This window comes from Plasmodium coatneyi, chromosome 1 (genome assembly GCF_001680005.1).
Source record: "Plasmodium coatneyi strain Hackeri chromosome 1, complete sequence".
In the NCBI taxonomy this organism is placed as follows: Eukaryota; Apicomplexa; class Aconoidasida; order Haemosporida; family Plasmodiidae; genus Plasmodium; species Plasmodium coatneyi.
The window spans coordinates 994,818-1,014,294 of NC_033556.1; the positions used below are offsets into that span (position 1 = coordinate 994,818).

Genomic DNA, 19,477 nt, shown 5'->3' on the forward strand with positions numbered 1-19,477 from the left:
CCCAGTTCAAATCTTACCCTCATAGTGACCATGCTGAATTATACCCTGAGCAACATCTGCGGGTGCGTGTACACCGGGGGGAAGATCCGCTTCAGCGGGGATGGCAACTCCCTCTTCGTGCCCGTGAATAACCGAATCAATGTTTACGACCTGAACAACAATAAGTGCAACACGCTGAGGTCGGAAAGTAAGAATGACCTGAGGCACATTGTAATTCACCCCGACATGGAAATAGCTATAACGATAGATAAGTTTGAGTACGGGTGCATAATAAATTTGTTAAAAGACCAGATAATATCTCGGATCCTTTTCAAGTCCAAGACAGGGATTGTGACTTCTTTTAACTACGAGAATATGTTTTCTCCTCAAGAGGAACAAGATTCTGTGAACTGTGCATTGTTCACACATAAGGGGGAGTACTTCCTGCTTGGCATCGGGAGGAGAGTCGTTATATGGAAGAGCCCCAACCGGAAGAATAACTACAGGTTGGTTAAATACAACGACATTTGCTATCACTCGTTGAATGTAACGTGGATAGATGTGTCAGAGGACGACCGTTTTTTTTTAACGTGTTCGTATGACTTAACCATTCGGATCCACACTGTGGAGAAGAGGCGGAAGGTGCGGCCCACCGTTTTGGGGGGGAACAAGAGCATCATCGTGGCGGCGTTTTTTTCCAAGGGGGGGGACTTTATCTTTAGTGTGAACAAGTCGGGCCTCATTTTGGTCTGGTCGTACGAGGGGGTCAGCGAAGCGGCAGGTGAAGCAGTCAGCGAAGAGGTGGATGAAACGGTCGGCGAGGTGATCAGCGAAGTGACAGACGAACCGTCTGAAGAGCAGTCATCTACATTGCCCGTCCCCCAAAAGGCATTCTTGCGCAGGTGGCGGCAGAAGAAGGTCTACTTCTGCAACCAGGAGAAGAACGAAGAGGTGACGAGCGTATGTTTCAACCGGGAGCACTGTCTGGTGGTGATCGCCTACTCAAGTGGGCGCTTTGGAATCTACAACGCACCAGACATGACCTCCCTCTACACGATAAGCATAAACGCCTGCACAATAGACGACATTACAATAAGTAACGATGGGCAGTGGATAGCCCTTGCGGAGGCCAACAACGGTACGGTCATAGTATGGGAATGGAAAAGCGAAAGTTATATTCTGAAGCAAAGTACCACTAGTAGGAATGTCATGTGTGTGAAATTTTCACCCATTATTAGTCACCTCAAGATAGGAAGTCACATCGTAGAAACAGCAAATGCCTACCATGAGAGTGAAAACTTTACCAGTAAATTTGTTATAGTCACAGGGAGTGAAGACGGGACTGTTCGGTTGTACGATTACGTGAGTTATATGAACTTTGTTACGTTCTCTGTTCACACAGATGCAGTGACTGATGTGTGTTTCCTTCCACAGGGGAATGCGTTCGTGTCGTGTTCGCTGGACGGAACAGTGCGTGCGTTCGACTTGTTGCGGTATCGGAACTTTAAGGTGTATACGGCGTGTGGTCTGGAGGAGGATGTCACAAGTGGTAGTGCTGCCTCAGCACAATTGCAGGTGCAGTTCCTCTGTGTGAGTGTGAACCTAAGTGGGAACATCGTGGCTGCGGGGGGTAGAGGCACCGAATATGTAGTCTACATATGGAACGTGCAGACAGCCAAGTGTATCGATAAGCTATACGGGCACAACTCCCCAATCATTAAGGTTTGCTTCAGCACTAGTCTGAAGAATGAAGGCGTAATAGCAAGCTGCTCCTGGAGCAAGAAAGTGTTAGTTTGGGATTTATACGCACGAAGGAACAAGGGAAGTAAGTTCGACGAGATGATAAATTCGCACGACGTTTCGTATATGTGTTTTGATCCCAGAGGAAATGACATACTAGCTATATGCACCATGAGTTGTAAGATCCTTTTCTGGGATGTGAATTCGCAAGAAATAATTGGCACGGTGGAAGGAGCGAGGGACATTAAGAGGGGCCGTTTCATAGGACAGCAATATGCATCCATTCCGATGGTGAAGAAGCGGAAGAAAATTCTAAATGGTAGTCACAACGGGAATGCAAAAGAGGATGACCCTGTGTATGAAGACGAATTAGAAGATGATGGGATCAACTCAGTGGTGAACCAGAACTGCTACTTCACTGCAGTGGATTATATACAAAACGGGAACTACCTAATTGGTTGCGCTAATTGTAGCGTCTCCTTATACATCTACGATACGAACCTGTATGTACTGATGAGGATAATAGATTTGACAACAAACTTTTGCGTGGATGGGATCAGGAGGGAAATTTCAAGAAGGTACCTCACTCCGAACGGGACAAACATTTGTGAGTTCGACCTCAGTGATGAGGAGGGGGATATCTACACAGACAAGTACAGGGTCGTTAATAGGAAGAAAAAGAACAACATGCTTCCTGGAAGTATGGAAGAACATTGGATGGTTAACAAATTTAAGAAACACAAACTTACGTTGAATCGGTTGAGCATCTCGGGTGATGACAGACACGTAGCCGTTGCGTCTAGTGGTGGTCTTTACGTTTTTACAAAGGACCACCAGTTTCAATACGTCGTTCCGGTGCGGTTGTCTGGAAAGAACATAACTTCGGTGGGAAACGTTACCTACAGTGGGTACCGTGGACTGGTGGCCCCCCTACTGTACCAACCGCAGTACCTAACAGAGCATGTGAATGTGCGTAATTTAAAAATCGCCGTGAGGAAGAATGAATACGTGAAGGCCTTCCTCCTATGTCTAGCCCTAAATAGCTACGAACACATGGTGGAGGTGTATGAGAAGACCCCCTACCACGTGGTGCCCCTGTGTGTGAAAATCCTAACCAAGCCGTTTGTCTTTTTACTCATTAATTTTATTAAGGTGTTGCTTCTTAACGATACGATGAAGCATATCCACCTGCACTTGTGTTATTTGAATGCCATTTTTACCAGTCACTTTAGCGTTTTCGTGAATACCGAATTGGGGGGACAGTCTTCCCGGGGAGGAAGCACTAAGCAGCAGCAGGGCGGTGGAGCTAGGGCAGCTTCTCCCCACGGGGTTGAAGATTACAGGAACGCGTTGCTCCTCATCCTGAAGCAGCTCTTCACGGTGTACAACGGGCTGCAGCACCTCTACGGGGATAACACCCACGTGCTGCGTTACCTCTGCGCGCAGGGGGTGTAATTTTTCACGTGTTCCCAACATGGGTGAAAAGACCTTTCGCACATGTGCACTTGTTGCATGACAGCCTTTTGTAACATATATTTTGTTTTTCCCGTTTGACCTCCCCCTGCAAAAGGGGGAAACTCTTTTTTTTTTTATGAACAGGTAATAATTTTTTTTTTTTTTTTTCCAGCTAGCTTTAAAATGGCTAAGAAATAGTTAAAAAGGGTCCTTTTTTTCTGAACAGGCAATAATTTTTTTTTTTTTTTCCCTCCGGTGGGGAAGAAACTTCCCCTGCGGTAGGTGCGTGTCTCTCAGTTAACAATTCCATCATGAAAAGTTCATGGATGTTGCAAACGGGGCGTGGTCCGCAAAGTGCACGGTTAAAAAATACATTCGACCGCGTCGGTGTGTGCACCCGCGAAAACGCAGCAGAGTGGAGTGAACCCCGTCACTCCTCAAAGGGACGTAAACCTCAGGTAGGGCTTCTCCGACGGCAGTTGTATCTTCTGCACCCCCTTGGGGAAGAGAGCAGGTAAATCTGCATCGGCCACGGTGGGGAGGACGCAGCACTTGTCTCCCACTTTCCAGTTCACGGGGGTTGCCACGGGTTTTTCATTCGTCAGCTGCAACGATTTAAGAACACGCAAAATCTCGTTGGCATTTCTTCCAGTGGTTGCGGGATATAATACTGTTGCCTTTACAATTTTTTCTGGAGAAATGAAGAAGACGCATCTGCATGTGAGTGGCAACCCTTTGATATCCTTTTCCTTTTCGTCCATAATTTTCAATTTGTTGGCTAGCTCTCTAGATTCGTCACAAACCATAGGGATCTTCCACTGGGTTAACTTGCCATAGTGCTTAATGTCTTCAATCCACTTTTCGTGGGACTCTTTTGAGTTGCAGCTGAACCCAACTAACTTGCAGTTCGACTTTAGGAACTCGTCATACATGTTTCCGAATTCTGCCAATTCTGTGGTGCACACGGGGGTGAAGTCGTGTGGGTGGCTGAACAGGATGCACCACTTGTCCCCCACGTAATCGTACAGGTTGAAGGGGCCCTCCACGTTGGACGCGGTGGCCGTGAAATTGGGGAAAGTGGACCCCAGGTGGTACGCCATGGTGCAGGGTCGAAGGGGTGAGGATACAAACGCGCAATGTGCGTTAGGTGATCTTTGCCTGAGCGCACAAGCGGGACCCTCCACGAAATGGAAGAGATAACAAAACGGTTAGCTCTCTGCAATCGTTACCGCAGTTGTTATGGCTATAATTGTCGTTGTCGCAATCGGCGTTGTGCTGTTTGCGCGTGATGGTCCGCCACTGGCACGGAAGGATAACTTTGTTAAGTGAACAAGTGGAGATAGGAACGGGTGTTTAGTATGTATCCAAAAAAGGAAAAAATATATTTGGCTTGATCAAATCAGGAACAAAATGAATTGAAAAAATGAAAGTGTAAGCAGGACGGATGAGGGAAGAACATCACATCGTGGAAAGAGCAGCAAATGGGATTAACCGCTTCTGCATTTTTACGCACGCACGGAGTGTGAACGGTTCGCAGGTAGATTCAGCGGATGCAGTGCGGGAGTGGGCAAGAGGAATAAACTAACCTAACGTTAAGTAGTATGTAGTGTGCTCCTTTTGGTACTATTTTTTTTTTTTTTGCGTGTGCCTTCAGGGGGAAGAGGGGTTCTGTGCTCCCAAGAGAGAGGCAGAAGGTACATGTGCGACGTCAAGGGGAAAGTGCAAAAGGGGGGCCGATCGACCAAGTGGTGAGGATTTTTCTAGGGGAATACGGAAAGTCCACTTCTGCAGAGGGAGGAACAGAGGTGAAACCACTTAATGCGAAGCTTTTAGGAGCCACTGTGTGTTTATGCACAATGGTAGGAAGGCTCTTCTTCGTTGCTGAAGATTGGCCACTCTGTGTGAAGTAGTGTGTCCCCTTGTTGGTACTGTGAACACACTGAACTGAACACCCCCCCTTACACCCTCCGTTTTGAACCTCTTAAAAAAGTGGCCTTCCATGTGTGCACCGATGTGGAACTCACCAGGTCCGACCTTCAGTGAAAAAAAAAAAAAAAAAAAAAAAAATGCCATTTTAACGTTACACCATGTGGTTCAGTTTTTCCTATTTTTCCTATTTTTTTTTTTTTTTTTTTTTTTTTTTTTTTTTACGCAGTTCGCTTTTTGCACATCTGTCACTGTTGACTTAAGGCGTTGTTGTGGTTAACTTGCTTAAATGTGCGCCACAAGAAACTGATTTGTGTAGCACACCCCACAACACATTTGAGCAGAAAAGGAAAGAATACTTTTTCGCCTTCTTTGTGTTATTTAAGCAGAGGTGTTGTTGTGTGTGCACATTTCTCTATGGAGGAGGATACCCCCCCGTTGGGGTGTTGCATTTTATTTGAGTAGAAACTGTTGCGACGTTACCCTTTTTTTTTTTTGCATTACACTTGATATTTCATTTGCCTGAAAATGGCACGCTTCACAAATTGCATACATTTATTTGGTTCCTCCTCTCTGGGGTAGCAGCTCACCCCCGCATGTGTGTTTTATTCCATTTTTTTCTTTGAATGGTTTGCGAAAATGTGTGCGTATGACCTACTTCCCAGTGGGGTCCAGCGGCACGTCCCCTTTTGGCCCATATTGGGAGTGGGTTAAAGGGGGGGTCACCTGTTTGTGCCGCTACTGAGTATTCCCATCGGTGTGGCATCTATATGTGCATCTTTCTTTGCCTTCAATTTTGTATCCTTTTGGGAGCGGCATTTTTTGGACGTGCGTTTTTTTGTGGGCTACTATCCCAGCTGGAAGAACGGGTGGTACTTCGTTCGACAGCGAACTGGGGTGACCTACGCAGGTATCCTCCGGTGTGCCTCTTAGTTACCACCAGTGGAGAGTCAACACTGTGGGGAACTCTGCCCATTTTTTTTTTTTTTTTTTCGTAATCCTTACGTTGGCCACGTGTTCACCTGTGCATGAGTGTCTGCTTGTGTGTGTCCCCCCTTTACGTAAAGGAATAAAGAAGAAAAAAAAAAAAATGAAACTCCGCTGAGGGGCACGGAAAGCGAAATCAATTAAGTTACGGAAGATGCAACGGGGGTGATACTCATTTGCCTTGTCCTTCTTTCAGGACCCAAGTTATCTTCGCAGGGGATGTGTTGCACGTTGGCATGGGCTACTCGTTTGGTTGGTTGGTCGGTTGTTTGGTTGGTTGGTGGGGGTGGTGGAGTCCCTTTCCGTAGACATCCTCGTGTGTCTGCTCAGTCACGTGGGTGTTCCGTAGCAAGCATGATGAAGATGCGAAACAACAGAACAGAGTTGTCCCTTTTTTATTGCACAACTTTGCCTGGACAGCGGGGGGACGTCTGCCATGTTACACGATTGTGTGTGCTCAGCGCCTGCTTATGTGATGCTTACCCCTGGGGTGATCATAGCAGTCACGTGAAGGTTCACCTGAATGGATTATTACTTTTTCCAGAAAGGAGAAAATACCATTATGGGGGAGGGGGGTAGTACTCCCCTTTTTACCCCTCTGTTGGGGGAGGCATTTTTCCCAACTGTGGGAGTATCCCCATTTGGTGATCCATTTTGATGATACATTTTTGGGACGCCTTTTTTTTTTATCTTTGCAGTCCACTGGGGAACCTTCATTTTGTTCTTTATTTTTCCGTGTTGACGTTCCCACGTAGCTGCTTTTTTTTTTTTTTTCTTTTTCTCGTCCTCCCCGTTTTGCCTCCCTCGACTACCTCCAACCCAAGTGCGCCATCCCGCCTCGCCCTTTTTTTTTTTTTTTTTTTTTTTTTTCCCGAATGCACAAATTTCACGAAGGGCAGAAATTCCCCTCAGAGGATTTTTTTTCCTTTGTGCGAAGTTAACGCAGCAGGAGATAAAATGTGAAGGAAAAAGAATTAAGGGAACAATGAGCGGCATATCATTTGTATGCATGAGGAGAAGTTACCCTTAAGTATACATGTTTGTGTCCCCAAATGGAAGAGGGTACGAATGAAGAGTAGCGTGATTGTATGTAAGTTATTACAGGCGCACATGTACGCGTATGCATACGTACCTGTTAGGTGAAAACACACATTTGTTTTTTTTTTTTTTTTTGTTTTTTTTTATTTTCCACTTTTTTTTTTGTAAACTTCTTGGGGCTCATTGTGTCGAGGTGATCTGCGTACTGACACGGGGGGAAGGTGAACGTCCCAATGATTTTTCCGAAGACTGTCCCTCAGATTTCACCGCAGATTATCCCCCCCCTTGACACGGCTACGCGTGCGTTTCCGCTTATGGGCGGATTTTCCCACCATGCTAGCCAAAGCGTTCTGCGCTGAAACGCCGTTTTGCCGCTAGGGGTAGTGGTGGTGAAGAGGTGCACAGGAATTGGTACTTGTGCCGTCCACCTACCGTTAAGGCATCGCACGGTTGTATCGTAAGGCAGTTCTGCAGACATTGCGCCCTCTTTTGTTAGAGGGGCTGAAGGAGGAGACCCAAGACATAGCACCCGGGGTAGTCGCGTGATATTCCTACCCGAAGGGGCTACGCTGGGCAATCTCCTAAGCTGGTCATCCTAAGCGACCACCTTAACTGTCCACCCTGAGTAGCCACTCTAGCCGTCCAATTGACAACCCCAAAATGGACAGCCTCGAAATGAACCTCCTGATCGAGAACTACATCGATGAAGAAAAGGTGTGCCATAATTTCCCCTTTAGAAAGTTCCTCCTTCTATTATATGCCTATAGAAATTACCACCAGACAGTTTACCTGCGGAAGAAGGAGCTAGCTAATGTGGAGAACCATGATAGATGCAAGGGTAGCGATTCTAAGAACGGGTTCGATGGTGATAGCCATGAAGAGTTAAGTGTAAACTTGGTAAAGAGTCAGTATAATTTTAAGAAAAAAAAAAAAAAAAAGAAGCAAATATGTTTTGGTACCTCGGAAAGCTTCCCAAGTAACGTCACTGCGAATGGACGAGGTAAGGTTGCTCAGTGTGTTGGCATGCAATATGTTTATAACCCGATGATGGAATCCACGCACATGGATAACACAACTGGTAGCAGTGTGATCATTCCCAGGGTCAGTGGCGAGGTGAACTTAGCTACCGAAGACACAAATGAAGACCAGATGGGGAAGCTTCCCGGACAAGGGAAGAACCCTGCTGAAAAAACATACAAAAAAAGCAACTTTGAAAATAGAACAGACAGTTTCATTTTATCGAAGGAGAGACAATTGGCTGACCTGAATCAGGCTGTTGAAGACTACACTGAAGAGGAGGTAATAAAACTGGTTTACTACTTTTTGAATAAATTTATGTTTAGTAAGGAGAGGAAGAAGAAGAATAAGCTGAGGGGAAAAAACAGCTTGTTATTGATGTTGGAGAGGGGGGAGGATGGACAAGCGAATCCAATGGGGGGGTCGAAGGGACTAAAGAAAAGGGTAGTTAATGGTGCCTCCAGGGGTGCCTCCCGAGGGAAAGGCAAGAATGGTGGGGCGGCCGAGAAAGGGGTGACAAATGAAGTAAAGGGGGAAGGGACAGAAGAGGTGAAGGAAGGAGTGACGAATGAAGCGGAGCAGACCAACTGTGAGAAGGAGAAACCATCAAACGGGGGTGATTGTACCCAGGGAAGTGAAGTTGGACAGGTAAGGGAGATTTGCACGGGGGAGGCCATAGAAGGTGGGATCGATAGTGCAGATGTGAAGGTTGCCGTGGAAGGGGAAGACAAGAAGGAGCTGCCAAATGAGGGGGTTAGCCAAATGAACAACGCCGAGTCAGGGAAAACAAACCCACATGGAGATGCACACGAGAAGAATGGAAAAGCGTGTATTGGCAGCGACCACGAAATTGCAGTGAAGCAAGCAGGAACAGAACAAGCAGAACAAGCTAAACAAACAGAAGCAGCAGCAGTAGCAGTAGCTGGAGGAGAAGACGCTGATGATGATGTACCTGCAGCTGAAGGAGAAGAATCAGAAGAAGAAGAAAAAAGACTCGAACTACTCATTAATACCTTTATGAATAGGAAGCAAATTTGTTTTTCGATGAATGATATTTTTTACCCTTTCACAAATCGGAACCTGAACATGTCTAGGAAGAAGCAGCAAAATAAGAAGTCGTCAAAGAATATATCATTTGAGCGTTCTAATAATAGATTTTCTAGAATTTTAGGACATGTCGACCTTCTCGACCCAAGAGATAGTGCACCGTCTAGAAGGTACATTAAAAGTAAAGTAATTTCCGGGAAGTTGAAGAAGGGACTAAATCTCCTGCTTAAACATGAAAAGAAGAAGAAGAGGAAGTACAGGCGACATGGGGCAGGTGACAAGGTCGATGGTGGAGTGTTGGCACCCCAGATTGGTGAGGAGGTGGAAGGTAGTCACACCAATATGGGGGGAAACATTGGGAATAACAACAATGGGAATGTCAAAGGGAGTGCTTTCGGTCCTCCTGTTGGAAAGGCTGCCGGAAGGAAGAAAGGCAACAAAGGTGCCACGCATACAACGAATGAGAATGAAGAAAATTTGAATGTAACATGGCCTACAGGGGAAAACGATCCAAACTCCCCGATCAAAAGTGCGAAGGAGAAATCCGGACGAGGAAAGAATGTTGGAGAGAAGAAAGGAGTCAAAGCGAATAATGCACCTGTAGGTGTTAATCCCAGTGAGGCGTTTAGCAGCACCATGCAAATGCATGAAGTGCAGGGTGGCGTCCCCTTCCAGATGAGCGACCCCCGCTTCGACCTGCATGGAATGGTACCTGTAGGAGCAATAAAGGGTGGTAAAAATCAGGCGAAACCCAACCCAAGGAAGAACACCCCAAATGGGAGAAGCAAGCAGAGGGATTCAGGCAGCACGTTCGATGGCCTTTTTAATAGCGGTGAACAAATGGGGGGGGTGAATGCGAAAGGGAAGGAAGGGTACAACAATATCGACATGATGAATCCAACCATGCCTGGCTACTACGTCGGTGGTGAGGTGGCCGGTCAGGTGGGTGGTCATATGAGTGGCCTTGTAAATAGCCCCATGGGAAGCCAGGTTAGAAGCCACCTGAACAGCCAAATGAGTACCCCCCTCCGATACGACCATCCGGTCTACAACCACCCAATTGGAGGAACCCCTGTGATCACCCCCAACAAAGGCTTCACAAAGAAGGAGAAAACGGGTGCTAGAAAAAATATACAAAAAATGAACCCCATGTCGAAGGAGGCTTCCTTTTATAACGCGCCATTAGGTGCAACATCGGTTGCATCCATTTCTGGTGGAGGAGGTTTATACCCGTATGGCAACTTTCACTCTACCAGTAACGTAGACAAACAGATTGGAATGATCCCCCCGCATGGCCAACCCAGCAACAACACCAATATCTACCGAATGAATAACACAGAAGAGCAAAGGTATGCACAGGAAGCTCACACAATAAACCCCTACATGAGGAATGAAGTGATGAATAAAGTAGACCTTGCAAAGAATGGCTACATGTTTAAAGGTACCAATGAGCAATTGCAGATTGGTGGACCAGTTGGTGTGGATGTGAGTCTACACCCAAATGGAAGAATGTTCGTGGAAAGACAACCAGGTGAAAACAACCTCAAAGGGAGTGGGATGCAGTCGGAGCAGTTTAACAAGGAATATTATAGCCCTTTTAGTGGGACCCCCAGAAGTACAGTTAAGAAAAAAAATGTGAAAAGTGGAAAGAAGATCAGCAACGTCAGGGGGGTTCACACTGTGGGAGATAAACTGAAGGACGCTACGAACCAAATGGGGAGAGATGCAGAAGTGGGAGACAATGAGGACGGTCGTGATCCAGGTGGAGGGACTACCTCCGTTGGACATTGCTATGATGAGAAAACGAGCAGATATCAAAACAGAGGGGGGAGAGACGACGACAACAGTAATGACGGGAACACTTCGTGGGGTGGTGGAGGAGGCGGAATGGGGAGCAGTTACCACGTGGGTAACCATAACGCTAGTGGGAGAAGAAACAGCGTACCTGGGGAGAACCGCTACCAGGGGCAGTATGAGGAAAGACAGAATCGACCGGAGCAAAATGAGGGGGTTATTGGCACGATTGGCACGATTGGTTCGGTTGAAGGTGGACCAATTGGCGTAGTAGGGTGTGGCTTAGGAAGCACCACGGTGAACCACCCCACGGAGGGCGCCAGGACGAACAATACCCTGATGCACACAAGTTTGAACCAACTATTGGATGGAAAGACAAGAGGAGATAACACGGTGAGTGAAATGATGCCCAACGGTGGGATCAATATAAGGTGCACCATTGTTGGAAATGTGACCTGCATGAACAGTGTGGTGGCAACTCCTAGGGACGACGCACTGAATGGGAAGGAACTTCATGGTGACCTCTCCAGGGGGAAGGCAAGCAACGATGTCACTCCACTAGGAAAAGGAACGATCATCACGAAGAAACTGAACCAAGACGGAACATTTAAAGAGGGGCACTTCTTACCAGCTAATGATACGATGAAGGAGCAAGTAGGGAACAGCAACGGTGGAAGGAGTTATGACATGAACATGTCCTGTGTAGCAATATCGGAGGGGCGAAGTAGAGAAGGTACGGGGAATGCCATTCTTAATTCCCGACGGGGTGAGGACATAGGTTGTTGTAACGGTGTGGTAGAAGCGAAGAAGATGACCTGTCTGCAGACTCAGTGGGCGCAGCAGGTGCAGACGATGCAGGGGACGGAAAAATTGAACCAAGAGGATGCAAAGGATAAACCTCGGGGATGTGCAGAAGAGGTCGCCGAAAGCAGTGGGCTCAGCAATCACCACATCAACAGTAACGTTAGCAACGGTAACGGTAGCCACTGTGCTAGCAGTGGAAGTAGCAGAAACGGAGGAAGTGCCAAGCTGGTGAGTGAAGATGCACCAACAGTTGGTTGCAGCAGCATCGTTAGGATGGCAAACGTGGCAGATGCAGCGTTAAATGGGGAAGGAGCGAACAAGCTTAATTACTGCTCCGGGAAGACGTACCTGGAAGGTGTTAACGTAAATGTAGCTAGCTCCATGCATGTGCACCAAGAGGAGAAGCAGACAGGAGCTGTCACCGTGGGATACCTGAACCACGGAATGAGCAAACATGCTCGGATGAAGGACAACCAGGAGATGGTAGGACCACTTGTTGATTCACCCCTCAGTAGTGAAGCAGGAAGGAATCTCCAACCGATGAGTCAGAGTCTACCACTAGACCAACACCCTGTTGTGAGTAGCGGTTACGCTGGAACGAACGATGGAACATGCAACCTGGGGAAAATAAACAGAACAACTGACAGGGGCAACACCGTCGATGCTTCCACCTTCCCATTAAGGACGCCCCATTCGAAGGGTAATATTCATGCAAGTGAATCTTCACCTGTGCAGATGCGAAAGGATAATCTACAACGTTATGTGGACGAAAGAGGAGTGAACAAGGTGGACTGCTTTACGATGCAGGTGACTGAAGGTGTAGGCAGCTACAAGGAGGAAGTGTTGTATCCATGCCGGGGTGGGGAGACGCATGCTGGTGGAAGTGGCGAGAATCGGCTCCCTCCTGTGATAGTGCAGCAACGCGGCATGAAAAGGAAGGTTCCATCCCTTTCGCAGCCCGTGCAGGGAAGCAAGAAGGTGAAGGGAGGGTTGGCAATGGGTCCCCCCGGTGCGAACAGTTGCAGAAGTCGTGCTAGCAGTGACGGTAAAACTGAGGGGGAGAAATTCATGCAGAGTTGCCCGTCGATCTGTGCGTCGAACCATTCGGTGAATCCATTGGCAAATCAGCTGGTAAACCCACTCCCCCCTAGTCAGTTGCATAACCAGACGCAGCAGCCCTTTCCCTTGCCGAACGATGGGTATATAATCGCAAGGAACACAGTCAACGTGGTACCCAGCGTGGCACCCAACGTGGCACCCGTAAATGGAAGGAACCCTGCAAGAGAGCTACTACCCCAGACTACAGTGGAGCTACCCAACCGAGTGGACGTGAGCCAGCATAAGAACAGTAACACGCAGAAGGTGGAAGTAAAGTGGCCACCAGTAGGTAACAGCAGTTTCCGTTGTGACGTAAATGGTGATTATGAGCAAAGGGGACTTGTTGGAAAAATACCCGTGAAGGATGCTTGCACAGAAAAGGTGAATGGGGTGGAGAAAGCCATGAGTAGCACATTGGGGAAGGGGGTACTGAGGAGTGAAATGACCCATGTGTATGGTCACGTTGGAAGGACAGTATCAGATGCGAAGGTGCATTCGATTCGGTCGGTTAGTTATGCCATGAATGGGGAAAGTGAAGGAAGGAGGATAAACGCAGGAGGGGTACTCCAGAGGGTCGTGGAGGATGGCATAAGCGGTGGTACAAACGGCTGTACAAACAACAGTAACGTTAGCAACGGCAACAGCAATGGTAGCCGCTGTGGTAGCAGTAGGAGTTACTCCATTTTGAGCAGCCTGAAGGAACGAGAAGAAAATCCCCAGGGAGGCATGCAAGAATGTGCAAAGGTGCGTGCCCTACCCACAGAAGGGAAACAGTTCATGTTGGGAAGTCACGACATTTGCAGCAGTGGCAACATTGGCACCGTTGGGAGCATATCAGGTGATTGGGGGAAATTACGCCCCTTTAATAGAGAACCGAGCGGCAGTCGTGTTGTGGCAAAGGCACATGTAGGTGTGCAGGGATATCAGAACGGAAACGTAGGTGAGGGACGGGGTGAATATAACATGGGACACTTCGCTATGGCGACGCCAGTAAAGGTATGCACACCGAAGAACTTACAACAGGAGAAGGTAGGAGGAGTGAAGTTCCCCAGTGAAGGGGTAATGTATTCCCATCCCCAAGGAGAAAGAAACCCCTACAGTAACAAGGTCACAAATGAGGTGAACAACAACTGTAGGGTGGATTCCATTTTGGCGAATTGCCCAGGGGATAAGTCTAACCTTGTGGGTAGCATGAGTAACATTGCGGGGACGTCACTGGTGGGTACGTCGTTTGATGACCTACAAAGAGGGGTCACCAGTGCCGCAGCTAGGAATGTAGTCTACACGTGGGACAAAGGTGGTACCATCCCCCGGAACGTATCAAATGGGGAAGGTAAAATAACCAACAGGATGGAATTCCTTGACAAGCAAAGTTCCAACTCAGCCACCATGAAGGATGAAGAAAATGGAGCCAAATTGAACGTTTCGAAAAAGAAAAAAAGAAAAGGAAAAGATACACTCCTACAGGAGGAGGGAAGTGAGGTGAAGGAGCAGGTTGTGCCTGAGAGGACCATCGATGATGAGTTGTCTTTGTGTGATGTGGCAGAGGAGAATGCAAATGAGGAGGCCAAAGCGAAGCCAAAGCGGTGTAGGAGGTCTAGGGTCGGGAAGGATGGAGATGACCAGGTTGTCACCGGGGCCTACGACGAGAACGGCGAAAAGATCTCTGGCGTCTGGTACGTTCAAGCGGTTCATCTGTTCAGTTTGCAACGTTTCATTTGTTCAGTTTACCACGTTTCGTTAGTGCGTTGTTTCATACCGCTGATCCACCTATTCCCCCGCAGGTATGACACCAATAGGAGACTCTGGCGTGTCATGTATATGGAAAACGACAAGCGGAAGACGAGGGGGTTCTCCCCACGCATTTATGGATTCAACCTCGCACGGGAGTTGGCCGTGAAACTCAAATATGAGATGATGGAAAAAAATAAAAAGTGACCCTTGGGTGTGGATAAGTGGTGTATCCATTGGGTGGACCCCTTTTCCTGCCAAGGAGAAGAGAAGACCTCGTTAAAGTGATCGACGTCCACCTGGGAAGACACCCAGGGGGAAAAATTCTTTTTTTCTCTTTTTTTTTGTTAATGTATTTTTAACGTATTTTTAAGGTGTTTTTTTGTTGAAGTTTTTTGTTTCATCCTTTTTATGTGATAATTCCCCCACGATGATGCGTGAAAAAATTTTCCTTTTTTTTTTGGGTGCTGTTTTTGTTAATTCGCATCGAGCGGTGCAATCCGCGTCGACGCAGTGATTTTTTTTTTTTTTTTTTTGTTTAAACGGAGTATTTCACCGTTAGCCTTTTTTTAGCAGTTAACAGGTCACTTACATTAAACACACGGTGACGTACTATGGGGGGAAAAAATAAAAAAAGTCGTCCCCCCTTTTTTCACGCCGATAGGACTACGCGGATTGCATTACGCATCACTCTGCAGACGACGAATGTACTCGAAGAAGTTAAAGACGGAGAGGTCACTGAGGAACTGCTGGGAGTAGTAGTAGTTGGATGCAAGAGCAGCTGCGAAGAGGGAGCGCAGGTAGATGTAGGGCACCCTCTCGAAGATCTGGTCGAAGGTTACCTTTTCAAGGAGAATGCTTGGAATAACATCCTTCAATACCTTCTGCATGAGCTTGCGGTCTGTGCAGAGGGTATCCGACGAGAGGATGTCCTTTTTCAGTTCGCTGATTTTGTTGGACAGGACGTTTGTGGCTTGGGAGATGGATGTCTTGGTTCGCCTAGTTTCGCTCCACAGGGATTCGAACTCCAACTCGCAGTAGTGGACGATCTTCTTCTGGATTTCCTTCACGTATTGCTTGTAAAAGGGGGAGACGCAATCATCCAGGTTGTTCGGTTGAATTTCTTCCCCTTCTGTTTCCCTCTTCTCATTCTGCGTGTTCCTTCCCATCAGCATGGAACGCGTGAAGGACAGCGAATGGTTGTTCTTCTGGTTCAGGTTCATGAAGGTAAGTTCATTTTCATCCACGAGGAGGATGTCGCTATCGGGGGAGCACATCATTTGGATGAACTGCTGGTCGGAGAGGACCAACCCGGCTAGAACCTCCAAACTACTCGATATGACTCCTCCCTTGTTGGTAGATGCATCCTTAAAAAGAATCACATTTTTCGCTTCAAGAATTTTCCTCGCATCGTCTGAGATGAACACATTTGCCCCTTCAACGATGTACTTGTAGATGCACCGTTCGTTTATAATAATGCTATTAACGTTAAACACGTTGATGGAGTGGGGTCTACCTCCACAGGGATTGAACAGGTCGCATGTATTCAGTGGGTTCAGGAAGAAGCTGTTTCTATACTCTAGGCCGCTCTTAATAATTTTCCCTAACACATCTACGTTGTGATCTTCAATCGATATTTTGAACCCATCTTTGGAAAGATATTCCTCATTGTAGAGGGTGCAGGACGTGGGTAGCTTCTTCCCTGGAGTGTTTCTCCTGTTAGCTAGCCGGATCAGTTCCTCCTTGTTCAACCCGTTTTTATCGTACAGAACCCCCGAACCGTCAATGATGGACGTTATTTTCGTGTTCGACTGCAAAATGGCATTACTTCCTAAATCACCATCTGGACCTCCAACGATGGATCTGCTTATACTTTCCTCCTTCAGGTTCAATTTTTCACATAGCTTCCTTATATACGTCTCTATCCCCAGGGTTGTCATTCCGTAGTAGTCATGAGGGACTCCTCCATTTTTGCGGAGCTTTCCTGTGGAAAATGTTTTCCAGAATTTGTAGCCCCTCTTTTTTGCGATTATACAAGCCCAGTCCATGAGTTGGTCTGAACCCGTGTTTTCGTCTGGGCCGAGGAAGATCAGGTCTTCCTCTTCTGCGTGATTATCCAATTGGACGTCTTCTCTATGTTTTGCACACATGATCTTCTGCACCGCCTGTTCCGCCGTGCCGTTCACGTAGGAGAAGTCCCTGCTCGGCGTTAACACATCCGCAGTGATATCCCCCAAGGTGGACGTGTTGTAGTTCCTATCCATAGTGGAGTTTAGCGAAATGCCGCCAAGGAGGTCACCATCCTTTGTTCCAAAACCGTTATTGTTGTCCCCCCTTCCATCGGTCAATAGATCCAGTATAGAATTCACATAGGAGTAAAAGCACAAATTTTTTATATACTTCGTATTGGCAACATTGCACACGTCTGGATCTAGGAGGAGGATTCCTTTGCTTCCTCCCTCTGGTATGTCCTTATTTTTAAAGTTCTGTGTGTAGGCGAGGTTATACGCTTCGTCGAAGAGGTTGTTGTAGTTGTGCATGTAGGAGTTCATGTTGTTCGATATGACAATTCTGATACCACCTCTGGAGATCCTGGTGAATCTGATATGGAAGCCAACAAAGTGGAGGCCACAGATCATAATGACGGAGTAGGGCTCGGCGTCATATATAGAATCTTTCAGAAGTGCACCATCAAAGGATACTGCGAAGCTGATTTTGTGCATACGGAAAAAGTTCGTTTTTATTGCGTGTTTCTCGAAAAGGTGAAAATACTGCAGGATCTTCTTATGCTGGTTGTCCTCTATTTCGTCGACAATATCCTTGGTAGACTTGTACGAATCGGTGTGGTGTGCGGATTGGTGTGATGAATCGCTGGAGGAGTTGCTAGACGTGGAGGTGGGTAAGACTTCCCCCCCCTGGTGATTCATTTTCCTCTCAAAATTGGCAAAGAGCAGCTTAATCGTCTTCACATTGCTAAGGGCACAACTCAGGATCTCCTCCTTGGTATACTTGGAGCTCTTAAGCTTCTCCTTAATTATGTAGAAGTCGTTCAGAATGGCACTACTACTACTGCTGGTGGTGGAGTCGGTGTTGTTTCTCAGATGCAGGGCGTGTTCCACATTTTTGTAACTGGAGAAGGAGTTCGTCGAAAAAAAGGTGATAAACTTAATGATTAAAAAAATGTATGCCGATTCTTCTGCAGTGAATATACGCTTAACGGAGAGTTGTATGAACTTGGAATCGTTAAACAAGCACAAGGTCTTTAGCGACTTTACAATTTTGTGGATCTTCCCCTCTAGGGATAGGAGCATTTGTTGGGCGTCCTGCATTCCTTTCTTATTCTCCTCCGAATTGGTGATCACATTAACGTTTAGAATAATTAGGAGGACTCCGTTTTTGAGGGGCTCCACAAACTTGGAGTAGGAGAAGCATCTGTGCATATTCAAACAATCTCCGATGAGGGAAAAAATGGACGATATAACATTACTCCTCTTCACAGCAATGGTTAACGAGAAGGTGTTCTCCGACGTGGTGTAGTAATACGTTTGGATAAACTGTCCTGTTAAGTCGTACAACACTGCTTTATTCAACTCGTAGTAGATTTTCTCCCTTTTCGTTCCCTTAATGTAGCTGTAAAAATTAACATCCATAAGTTTCTCCAAGTCTGTTTCATTTTCACTAATAATGTCTTCACTATATGTTGGGAGTTCCAATATGTACGTGCGTAGGGGTTCTTCGTAGGTGTGCTCTTTATCGAACACGGAGTGAACAGATCGGAAGCTCTTCATTCGGTAACAATCCTTCGACATATCACTAAAGTGGAAATATTTTTCTTCAATCTTCTTTTCCATTTTGTAATTCAACCTCGTCTTGTTGTCATCTGCGAAGACCCTCGTTATTATGAATATAACGTTGTCGTGTTTTTCTTCAAATGTTGGAAAGTACTTATCGCTTGAATACTGCTCGTTTATCTTGGCCGTTATGATACACACCACTACTTTACTTATCAGGAGTGGACTCGTTTCCTCGAAGTGCAGCCTGTTGAACCCCAATTTGTTGAAGTAGAAATCCACGCTGTAATTAATCAGGTGGTCTGAGAACAAATTGTAGCTTCGGAGAAGCTCCTTCGTTTCTTCATACTTTTCCTTCCACGTGATGCTGTTGTTGGAGAACAGCTCTCGTTCGAACTGCCCCTCGTCTTGGCCGCCTGGGTGGGCCAGCGGGCTGCGCACGTCCACGTCCATTTTGAGTGTGCAATGGGGTTCAATTAACTTCGGTTTGATTAACTTTGCATTCACTTAGGCGGATCACTCCTTCAGCCGAGTGTGGTCCCCTTCGATGTGGGAGAAAGCACGCACACGCGAGAGCAAACCCCCTTATTCGCCGCTTACACCACTACACGGGGCGCGCGTGTCGAACAAAAAAAATAAAAATAACACTCAAGTGAGGGGTTTTGTAGAGTGGGACAAATACTTTGTCACCTACTCATGGGCATACATATAAATGAATAATGTGAGTAAATATGAACATTATAACAAGTGTAGTTAAAATGGTCGAATTTTTTTTTTTTTTTTTTTTTTTTTGGCTATTTTAACTATTTTTGCCTGAACAGGTCAGCTATTTTGGGGAAAAAAAAGTGAGCAACCACGCAGGTTTGCAGTTGTGCAAGCCAAAACAGGGTGAAAAAAAAAAAAAATATATTACCAGCATAGTCTCAAAAAAAAAAAAAATTATATGGAAAAAAGGGGACGTCGCAAAAATGGGAATAAAAGGGGTCACAAGAGAAGGCCCATCTATAAGGGTTTTCCAAAATGTTGCCAACATGCAGTTTGCAGTTAATGCGGTTAACACCGCTAATGCA

The 19,477-nt window shown here is 46.5% G+C and overlaps 4 protein-coding genes across 4 annotated transcripts; 2 read left to right on the plus strand and 2 right to left on the minus strand.

Annotated features, from left to right (window-relative positions):
* Nucleotides 1–30: 30 nt before the first annotated feature.
* Nucleotides 31–3,174, plus strand: PCOAH_00002030 (Wd-repeat protein p103; the record flags this gene model as incomplete). Its single annotated transcript, XM_020057020.1, has 1 exon — nucleotides 31–3,174. One exon carries the CDS (start codon nucleotides 31–33, stop codon nucleotides 3,172–3,174), a length of 3,144 nt encoding a protein of 1,047 aa, XP_019912538.1.
* Nucleotides 3,175–3,611: 437 nt separating this feature from the next.
* PCOAH_00002040 (1-cyspxn 1-cys peroxidoxin) lies at nucleotides 3,612–4,274 on the minus strand (the record flags this gene model as incomplete). Its single annotated transcript, XM_020057021.1, has 1 exon — nucleotides 3,612–4,274. The coding sequence occupies one exon, from the start codon at nucleotides 4,272–4,274 to the stop codon at nucleotides 3,612–3,614; it is 663 nt and encodes a 220-aa protein (XP_019912454.1).
* A 3,511-nt stretch (nucleotides 4,275–7,785) lies between these two features.
* Nucleotides 7,786–14,823, plus strand: PCOAH_00002050 (Uncharacterized protein; the record flags this gene model as incomplete). Its single annotated transcript, XM_020057022.1, has 2 exons — nucleotides 7,786–14,561; nucleotides 14,670–14,823. The coding sequence occupies 2 exons, from the start codon at nucleotides 7,786–7,788 to the stop codon at nucleotides 14,821–14,823; spliced, it is 6,930 nt and encodes a 2,309-aa protein (XP_019912478.1).
* Nucleotides 14,824–15,296: 473 nt separating this feature from the next.
* Nucleotides 15,297–18,860, minus strand: PCOAH_00002060 (Gluatamate dehydrogenase; the record flags this gene model as incomplete). Its single annotated transcript, XM_020057023.1, has 1 exon — nucleotides 15,297–18,860. One exon carries the CDS (start codon nucleotides 18,858–18,860, stop codon nucleotides 15,297–15,299), a length of 3,564 nt encoding a protein of 1,187 aa, XP_019912405.1.
* Between the last annotated feature and the right edge of the window lie 617 nt (nucleotides 18,861–19,477).